The sequence below is a fragment of the Populus nigra genome, chromosome 17, assembly GCF_951802175.1.
Source record: "Populus nigra chromosome 17, ddPopNigr1.1, whole genome shotgun sequence".
NCBI classification, from domain to species: domain Eukaryota; kingdom Viridiplantae; phylum Streptophyta; class Magnoliopsida; order Malpighiales; family Salicaceae; genus Populus; species Populus nigra.
The window spans coordinates 10856938-10867696 of NC_084868.1; the positions used below are offsets into that span (position 1 = coordinate 10856938).

General features: G+C 32.3%; 1 protein-coding gene across 4 annotated transcripts; it reads left to right on the plus strand.

Annotated features, from left to right (window-relative positions):
• The first annotated feature begins 787 nt into the window (after positions 1–787).
• Positions 788–2988, plus strand: LOC133677355 (zinc finger A20 and AN1 domain-containing stress-associated protein 8-like). 4 transcript variants are annotated; one of them, XM_062099345.1, is made up of 4 exons: positions 788–934; positions 1034–1093; positions 1394–1445; positions 2143–2988. In XM_062099345.1, exon 4 carries the CDS (start codon positions 2156–2158, stop codon positions 2666–2668), a length of 513 nt encoding a protein of 170 aa, XP_061955329.1. In that variant the 5' UTR covers positions 788–934; positions 1034–1093; positions 1394–1445; positions 2143–2155; the 3' UTR covers positions 2669–2988. The 4 variants fall into 4 exon arrangements, with proteins under 4 accessions (XP_061955329.1, XP_061955328.1, XP_061955330.1 ...); XM_062099344.1 differs by lacking the exon at positions 1394–1445 and having other exon boundaries at positions 789–934; XM_062099346.1 differs by lacking the exons at positions 1034–1093; positions 1394–1445 and having other exon boundaries at positions 789–934.
• Positions 2989–10759: the final 7771 nt, after the last annotated feature.

The following is a 10759-nucleotide window of genomic DNA, read 5'->3' on the forward strand; positions in this document are numbered from 1 at the left end:
ATCTTAGTTCATGAAACATCTACTTTAAAACTTTTAAAAGATTGTTTTATCTTTTGAAAAGAAAATTAATCCATAGTTATTTAAAAAGATATAGGGGTGTTTTTAACAGTGGTAACAATTGTGTTTTTTAAAGTGTTTTTTCTCTTAAAAATGTATCAAGATAATATTTTTTTAAAAAATTATTTTTGACATCAACATGTCAAAACGATTTGAAAAAATAAAAATAAAAATAAAATAATTTTAAACAAAAAAAATTTAAGATTTTTGAAAAATCTAGTTAAAACTCTATCTCAAATACCCCTATAATCGTGTATTTTAAAAGATACATACGGATAACAAGAATGATTCTAAACACATAACTAGAGATTAATAATCAGAATTTTTTAATTAAATTGTTGACCAATAAAATAAAAAATAATCAGAAGTGACTTGGAAAGCATGGAAAGAGAGAGTGTGTGATTGGTGTGGATTATAATTACCTTTCTCAAAGTTAAGATCTATTTACTGTGAGTTCTAGGTAATCATATGGTTAATATTTCAAGTAACAATGCGAGAAAACCAGCTTTTAAACATAGCTTTGAGCACAGGGTGGTTAGTTTCAATAACTTGGTGCCATATATTGACGGATATTAGTATTATACCGAGCTCATGAATACATGAATAAAGAGTTATAAAGATGACATTTGAAAAAATAATAATAAAAGGATCAAAATAAGACAGGATAGAGAGTTAAAGGACCAAATAAACACCATCAGCCCTAAATAGATATATGTATATATACAGAAAAACTAGTATTAGAAAATTAAAAAATACCAGAAATATAAAAAACAAACACCACCGAAAATAACCCAATCTCTCTCCGTCTCTCTCCCTCTTTCTTTGGTCTCGATTTCTTCGATAATAACCCACGATTGATTCTATCTCTTTGATTAAGGTGAGGTTGTCTCTGATTTTTTTTCGTCTTCTTCTAGATTTCTTAATTTAATTGATTTTTTTTTCTAATTGAATTTTGAATATTTTTTCTTGCTTTTAGCTTGATAGAAACTACCTGGTTCGATTTTGTTAGTCAAGATCGGCCAGAATTATTAAAGAGGTTAGTGGGTTTATTTTTTTTAACATTTTTTGGTTTTATTATTTGTGTTTTAATTGAAACCGATGAGAAAGTAAATGAAATGGAATCCTGATTAATTAATTTAAATGAAAACTTTGCATATCATGGCTTCTGGATGCTGAATTCCGTGTATTAATGGAGAAACCGAGTGTTTTATGTATACCATGCATGTTCGAAGTGAATTTCTCAATGATTTACTGACTTTTTAGCGTTTTGGAGTGAATTTGATGGTAAAAATTTATGCTTTAATTGTCAATTATGTGTTTATGGCTGTTTTCACAGATATTGATCGGTTTAGATGCTGTTTTGGGCATCTGGGGTGTCATTTTATAAGGTGAAAACGATTGTTTTTGTTTCAATTTTGACGAGTAACAATTCCTCAAAGTGATAGGTAGATGACATTTTAGGTAATTAGGGAGTTACGCTGAAGCTGGGAAGGTTTTATTTTACCTATGGATGTTTGTTTGGTAATGATTCTCTCTGTCTCTCTCTCCGAAGAGGAAGGTGCTTGGTTTGAGTAAAAAAAGCAGCAGATAGTGTGGCTCTTGACTGGGAGCTTCAGGACGGGGAGGATGTGTGTTGCATGAGAAGGTCCCTCATATATTGTTCTTGCATAGGAAGGCATGGCTTTCTAGCTGTTTAAACTCTCTCAACTGCTCATGCATATGAATCTCTTCTCATTTGGCGCTGTCTTCTTTCTCCTTTGTTTTCCCCTTTATGGAAGGAAGAGAGAGCCTATGTCCTGTTTGTGTGGAAACTTCAGTTACTTGTGAACTAGGGTGCCCTTGACGTTGTAGGTAAAAATTAGTTGCTCTTTTTGCATAACCTTGTTTCTCCTTTTCTTTTTCCTATTTGCTATTAGGCAGTTGAACATCCTATTTGTATGCTTGAACCAAAGGATGCATGCGCTCGGTGTGTATGTAAAGGATTGTGCTCATATCCTATGAAAATTAGCATCTGTCTGGCAGTGAATGGGTTGTGGTGTTTGCTCGTGTGCTCTGGTTGTATATCATGAGGTGATTTCCTTGCAGGACTTTTGAGAAGATGGAGTCTCATGATGAGACTGGATGCCAAGCTCCAGAGGGCCCCATCCTCTGCATTAACAACTGTGGCTTCTTTGGAAGTGCTGCTACCATGAACATGTGTTCCAAGTGCCACAAGGACATCATCCTGAACCAGCAACAAGCCCAACTGGCAGCATCATCCATTGAAAGCATTGTGAATGGAAACTCTAGTGGGAATGGAAAAGAACCTGTGGTTGCTGGTGCTGTTGATGTACAAGCTGCACCTGTAGAGGTGAAAATCATCTCCACAGAACCATCCATTGCTTCAAGCAAGCCTTCTGAGATGAAGGCAAAAGAGGGACCTAGTAGGTGTACCGCTTGCCGAAAGCGTGTTGGTTTAACAGGGTTCGGTTGTAGATGTGGAAACCTGTTCTGTGCAATTCATCGTTACTCTGACAAGCATGACTGTCCCTTTGATTATCGGACTGCTGCTCGTGATGCTATTGCTAAAGCCAACCCAGTTGTCAAGGCAGAGAAGCTTGATAAGATCTAAGAGCCATGGACTGAAGTGATTGTTTATGTAATCAAGTATGATTCTTCTCCTTCTGTCCATGCGTCCTGGTTTAAGTGTGGCAGCGTTGTCCTGTCTAGTGTCCTTTATTGATAAAAATGGTTCAGGGCATGATAGGACATTGTCGCAGTCCAGGGAACTTTATATTTCTAGTTGATTGGCGAGGGTTCCTTTGTTAGCTCCAGTGTGCAAGTCTTTATTTGTGTTGGTTTGTGGACATTGTTATGGGTTACTTTGTCATGTTATTTGCTGGCTGGTACGCATTTCTTTCTGGTATTGCATGGAAAATTGATCTGCCCCAATGCGTATATGTGTACATTTTTCAGTTGTTCATAAATCTTTTAGCTGTTCAATGCTTTTACCCTAGCTATCAGCCCTTCAATGGTCTGAAGCAATGCTGTGTAAAACCATTTACTGGCAGCCTGTTTTCACTTTCTGCACGATTGTTTGCTTTATATTTGGATAAAGGGTTCCTTGAGCTGTAGATGTCTACCATCAAAAGGCTCAAGGGTGTTTCATTTTAGAAACTTTTCATATGTGGTCTTTTGGTGTTATTCTCTGTCGAAATGCTTTCCTCCTAATATAGTCAATTAGAACTGACAGTTCCTATGCATTGGTGCATTTTGTGCTAAACTGTTGGATACACTGTCCCAGGATAGAAATTGTGGCATCTCCTTTTCTCGATGTAATTTGTTGCGTGACTGCTATAGATGATCACTTGGTTTTTATTCTTCTTATTGCTAAAGGTAAAGGTACAATTTATTTTCCTCCATTTATCAACTATGCATCCATGTTTTTCTTGAGTTGGGACAGGCTTCGGGGAGAACGTTTCTTAGGCTTCCTTTGATGGGATTAGGTGGTTTTTCCATCTTGGTTTTTGTTGTGCATTTATAACGGCAAGCTCAGATTATATTAGCCTCATTTCCCTCATGTCCTTGATGTTGAATATATTTATTATATTCTCTTATCACTTTGTTTTGGTTGTGTTTTATTGTAACCCAAAAGTTCTATGAAACTTAATTTGTGTTCAAGATCGGATTGGAATTCAATCTTCAGTTTCTTATCAAAACTCCTGCTGGCCTGAACATGCCTAGTGGCAAAGACTTGAACAGCTGCCCCTCCGAGGCTCTCCACTCTCCCCCCCCCCCCCCCCCCCCCCCCCCCCCCGGCACTCATTAACTTTCAGTAGCACGTAATAATTGACATTGGTGTCAATGTTTAAAGTGAACCTCACTGCGAATGAAGTTGTTGAAGCCTGTAATGTGGTTAGAATGGTTGTTGGGTATTTGGTTTCTTTGCCTTTTTCTTTACGTCAATCTTTTTTTTCTCGGAGGTGGCTCTGCTCATCGGTTGCGAGCTTGATGTGCCCCTCATTTGCTAAAACTTACTGCCAATTGACCTCCTGGATTTCTGAGTTGAGAAGGTAGGGATAGATGCAGGGTACCTGGGTTCTCGACATGTGACATTTTTGTCTCCTGAAAAAAAAGTGTGATTAGACCAACTTCTGTTGTCCTTCCAAACCCCGATGGAGAAAATTCGCATGGAAATGCATTAGTTGTCAATTGATTTTATATGCCTGTGAAAATGTGAGCATACAATAAAGCACTTGATGAAATCCCATTTGCCTGCCTTTAGAGCAATTGATAACATCCCATTTGAAGAGAGAAGATGTTAGAGAGGCAGTGGAAGAATAAACACTGGGCATTTTTACATTCCGGGGATTCTTGCTTTGAAGTGGAGTCTGTCATCCTGGTTTTTTAGATTTTATTTTTTTTAATATTTTTAAATTATTTTAATGTGCTAATTTTAAAAATAATTTTAAAAAAATAAAAAAATTATTTTAATATATTTCTAAATTAAAAAATATTTTAAACTATTATAATTTCAAATACACTTCGAGTCCAGTAGCCCAGCTGCAGTTCTCTTTAGGCCCTCTCCCTGCTGTGAGGGACTGGGAGCTTGACTACCATGGGTGGGCTTCATGCTTTCCTTTTCACTTTCAAGCTATGTTTTGGTGAGGTATATCCTTTTGCCTTATTGATCCACCACCGTATCACTTCTATCCTTATACCGAATATTTCCAACTTACCCTTTTAGTTTTGAAAAAAAAAATCTGTTACCCATATTTTGCTAATAGCTCATGAGAATCAACCAAGAGCGCAACATTTAACTTGTTTTTTGAGTTTTCTTCCCCCTTGTTTCGATTGCTCTTATAGATAACATCATATGTATGAGGATTGAGTATAAAAATGAGGAAGAAAGAAGAGTAATGAAAAAGTGAAAAAAAAAGGTGAAATGGCACTGCTTTCCTTTAGACGTCGTAAGCCATTTTACAGTCAAGGATAAAATTGAATCTTTACTGAAATTACAGGATTGAAATAGAAAAAAAAAACCGACTAGAACCACGTGGATAAAAAAAGAAGGGTTACTCATGGATAGAGGGGGTCGGTTCTTTACTGATAATTGTATTTAATCCAACTTAAGATAATTTACAAAATTTAAACTAGACACATTTAATTATTAATTTTACCCGAGTAGGTTGGGATAAATTTTTTATAGATATTACAAATATTTATGAGTTGAGCATATTGATTCCCTTATTCTCCGACGATCCTAAGAAAAATGTTGAATTGCAATTATTGAAACTATATAAGACCTCTAAAATGCATTTATTAGGGGCAACATAAAAACTTATAATTTCCACATAAAAACAAAAGAAAAATTATAGTAAAGTATATTATCAAACAGTTAGGGTACAATATAGTATAAAAATATACCAAAAAGAGACTATAAAGTGTTTTTAGGGTTGTGATTTGACTATAAAAATAAAAATTCAACCTAGATTATAGAAATTTTCATTTGTTTTCTCACGGTTTCTTAATTACCAACAAAAAATAATAAATTATAAAATGCACTGTCACTTCATCATCAGATCAAACTTTAAAAGAAATTTTAAGTTCACTGCTTATAAAGAGCATCAGTTATGTGAGTAAGAGATAAAAAAAATAATAAGTAATTAAGTATATCAATTACGTGAGATAAAAAAAATAATAAGTAATTAAGTATATCAGTTACGTGAGCAAGAGATAAAAAAAAAATAAGTAATTAAGTATATGAAGTTTGAAGAAAATAATTGAAGGGAAAAAGATTCAATGAAAGAGATAGTTGTGAGTGTGAGGGCAAGAAAAGAAAGAAATGAAGAAGAGAAAGAAAAATATTATTTATATCAAGGACTAGATTACTTGTATTGAGTTATATAAGTTAAGCCGGGTTGAGCGAGTTTTCAAAATTCCATCCCATATCTAATTTATAATATCTTTTATCAGTTTTTTTGACTCATTATCATTCATAATAATCATATTATTTGACTTTGATATGCTGTATTAGGTTAGATAATACAAATATTATAGATAAGTCAGTTTTTTTTAACACTCCTAAAATAAAAAAGTGTAATATTGATGAATCCAAGGGGGTAATCAAATTCACCCTGGGGGGTTAAGTATGTCAAAGATTTATACTCTAATGTGTAGGGGTTAAATCCTGTGACCAAATAATGATAATTATTAATAGTCGGACAAGGAGGACATAGAGGAACATGGCAAGCAAAACAAAGGAGTGGTGTCCCTACCGCCACCGTCTGTTGAAAGCAATGCTGGGTATTGAGTATTGTTCTTATAGCTTTCTTCAATGCAATAAGTGAAATTTGATGATAGCAAACTTTCAACAGCCCACCACATCATGCCTGGTTTTTTCATCAAATGACAAAGAGGGCACCCTCAGATCCTTTGTTGGGACTTGAGGGAGGAGGGGCTTCCGTCTAGGGAATATTACAGCCACAATACTAGCTCAAACACCCATAAAACCTCCCTCCTCTCTCTCTCTCTCTCTCTCTCTCTCTCTCTCTAGGGAATATTACAGCCAAAATACTAGCTCAAACACCCATAAACCTCCCTAGTCTCTCTCTCTCTCGCCAACAGGAGTTTGTATCTTTATGGCCTTGGATGCTTCAGACGACTGTCTTTCTATCATTTTAAAGTTGACTATTGATTACTACACTAGAGAATAATAATATGCATGCAAAACTTTATGAAATAGGAGATTTTAGTTGTTTAATTATACTTACAAGTAAACCTTTTAGGTCACTCCTGGTTAAATTATTATTATTATTATACTACATAGTTTAGAGCATAACTTTTAGTTGTTGAACAACGTGTAATTGGTTGACATTCTAATCTACCAGCCCTACGCCAAACAAAACAACGAAATTTCCAAGAGAAATATTTGTGGGAGAAATAAAATTAATCCACGGTGATATGTGTTTGAATGGGGCTGACTCGCCAGCAAAAACTAACGAAGCAGCCAGCCCTGTATAAGAAAATATTCAATCATTTCTTCGACCACTCTTGATTACATAACAATGACTCTTGCCAATGATGGTTGCTTGATACAAAGTATTTGGGGATTTGCCTTCAATTTTTCTTGGACCTCTTTTGGGTAAATAGTGAATCGAAATTATGAGCTAACATGGCCTCCTTTTAGCAATCGCATTGAATTAATTTAATAATGCACCATAGTTTTTTTCCCTGTTAAAATAATAATGCACTATATATAGTTGGAAAGGCAACAATACAAATCCCAAATGGCAATCATGTTCTTCATTGAAAAAAAGAAAAAGAAAAAGAAAAAGAAAAATTACCCCTTGAATGTTTACTATAGTAGTGTTTTTTTGGGCTATATATTATAACCGCATTGACTAATTACCCTTCATCTCTCTAGATGATAATTTCTAGTCTCTCAGCTGCCATTGCCACATTGCTCCCAAAAATAAAAAAATATTCAAACAGAAACTGCCATTGCCATGTTATACTTAAATCATAAATTATGTAATACTTGAAACCCGTTTGATATTGTAGCAGCGATTATTTTTTAAAGTATTTTTTATTTAAAATACATTGAAATAATATTTTTTAAAATTTTATTTTTGATATTAACATATCAAAACGATCTGAAAAATATAAAAAAAATAATTTGAAGCAAATTAAAATAAAAAAAATTAATTTTTTTAAAAACACTTTTAAAATATAAAAATAAATAAGATATAAGATATAAATTTCATAATTTATCTATTTAAAAAAAAGACAATAAAGAATGCGGATCACTAAAATAATCAATTAAATTTCCCTAATTTGCTTATAACCGGAATTCTCACCTGTGCTTTTTTATTTTTTAATTCGCAAGCGAGAACTGCAGTTTTTCTATGCTATTTTTTAAATATATTTTTTTGTCCATGCTAATTTTCTTTTTTTCCCCTAAACTGTGCTAATGTTTATACTTTATAAAAATTCGAATTTTCCTGGGATGCTTTTAAAGCGGGCCTGGCAGTGAAAATTTTTAGTAGATCTTTCGCCACAGGATGCAATAATGGTGTTCTTCTTCCAGCCTTGCACTTTTACAGTTTAAAGTCAAGATTTGGGTGAAAAAAGTCAACTGGAAATAAAGTAGGAAGCTGTTTACCGTTGGGGTTTTGGTAAGTTATCACATCTAAAATAGTTAATTTGTAAAGTAACAGGAAAAATATTTAGGAGTACGCCAGAGTTTAGAGAGTCACAGATATTGTGACGTCCGAGTTACATGTTTAATATGCGATTCAGCTATTATAAATATTATTTATGAATCGCGTTATTTTAGATATATATATATAAAAAACATTAATTCATTCAATCACAAGTAACCAGTTATTCATTGTTAAAATATACTTTACATAAACAGCGTATAATATATTAAATTATAAGTAAAAAATATACACTAACATTTAAAATAATATAATATTTTATTAAAAATAAAACTAATTATATATATATCCACAATTATTATAATATATAATTATGTCTCATAATCTTTTTGTCTCGTCGTAAGTTTAAGGTTTAAGGATGGTTAATATCATCCCAGCTAGTGTATGGGCATGAGTCACTCGTGGACATGCATGAGATGATTGTGAACAGGTTTAGGATACTCGTAGATAAGTTAACATCCCCAACACTCCCATGATAAGCAATCTTATCTTCTGCTAATGCAGCTTTAAAACGCTCAACCTTTTCAATCTCTTAAAGTCCACCATGACATAAATTAAATGTGGTGTTTACTACAATACGTCTCATTCTAATAACACTTTTACATATAAACGTTGTTGTTTTTACTTAGTTTTGACTCTTCATTAAAATATGGAGCAGATGTCATACTTAATTGGGGCTCTATGTTAACAAATTCCATTAGATATACTTGTCTGCTATTATTATCACCTAATCTAAATGGATCATCTGTCATTGATATCTTTGTAAAATTTTGAAAGTTACTTGTAATCCAGGTCAACTCCATACTAAAATAGTTTTTTCATTTAAATTTGTTATTAAAGTAGATTTTCAACATATTAATCTCAATAATCATAACAAACTCAAATTTAAATTCACTCTCATCATTATAAATTAATACACATATAACAAGCTTTTAATTCGAAACAAATTACTCATAATATTTACGACTCGTGTAACAGTAGCCTAAATATATTTTTCAACTGGGTTACTTTATCATTTTTTTTTACTGTGTTGAAAAAAAAAAACCTTCAGTTTGTAACTGCCGTGTTTTTTTACTCTGCAGTGAGAAGTCTGTACGGAATGTACAATCTCATTGCTGTCAATGGACTACAGCCAATTGTCACTCAAAACCTTCCTGGCTATCAATTCTGGTCTCCACTAAAGCTGCTCTTTAAAATCCCTCACCTTCTTTTTTTAAATAATAATAAATCATCATAAATTTTATTGTCACATAAATTAGCATAAACCCTGAACTAAAATAAATCTTCAGGTCCTGCGTTCTGTTCAATGCGCTCTCTCTCTTTTTTTTTTTCTTTCTTTCTTTTTTTTTTAATTATTTTTAATATCAGTATATTAAAATTATTTAAAAATATCAAAAATATATTAATTTAAAAAAAAATAAAAAAATTTTAAACTTTTTTAAAAACTCTTTTAAAATGCAACAACAAACAGAGCTTTTTTATGAATGCATTGTTTTTTAAATAAACATATTTGGTTATATGTTAATAATATTTTTATTTACATGCAATTAACCAAATTTATTAAAAATATTTATTTACTCTTTAAAAAAAAAGATTGATATATAATGGATATCCAAATTAATATCTGAAATTCAATAACCCGAATATAATTATTTAGAATCAAAGTTTAATCCAATCCATATTTATCATTATCATCCCTAAGAAAGATGATTTTGAACTCAAATGAAAAATAAAATGAGTTACGAGACTCTCTACCTAGAGACATGCCAGGAAATGCTAAATTTAAAGGGTGTTCGGAATAACATTTTAACAGGAGTTTTTTTAAAAATTAAATATTTTTTTATTTTTTAACATGTTAATATTAAAAAATAAATAAATATATTATTTTAATATATTTCAAACAAGTTGATTTACGGTGACAGTCACTTATTTTATCGGTGGAAAGAAATCTCATTTACGTCAACAAATAAATGGAATTGAGAAAGAAAATAAATATTTCGAAGGCCTAAAATCCCAATATTTTCTTAGCTAACCCAAGATTCCATTGACCCTCCCAGAAATAATATTAAAGAGGGCTCCATTATCAATCCCATCATATTCGTTACTGGTTGAACGACAAGGACAAGGGCTCGAATTTAAGAGCTTGTCTCCTTCCCTGGCTTTGCGGTTACTGATGAGAAATTAAAAATTAAAAATTTGTATGTACCAAAACATCCAAAAAATTGTACTATTCATGTATAGGAAGATGCTTGAGGAGGTGAATAGTTTCGAAATCCTCAGAAATTGTTTACTCACAACAATAGGAGAGCATGCTTGTGATTCTTAATTTTTTTTAAATTTTTTTTTGATATCTTTATATAGAAACAATTACAAAATATTAACTTGATTTTTTTTAAGAAAACAAAATTTTTAAAAAATATAACTCCGCTATACTCACAAACAATTGATTTAGTTATAAAACCGGAAGGATCCAAGTATTTGATCGTACTGCGCTGATAAAT

Bases quoted from the DNA above. Each gene is read 5' to 3' on its own strand.
- LOC133677355 (XM_062099345.1), top strand. From the start codon at position 2,156: ATGGAGTCTCATGATGAGACTGGATGCCAAGCTCCAGAGGGCCCCATC.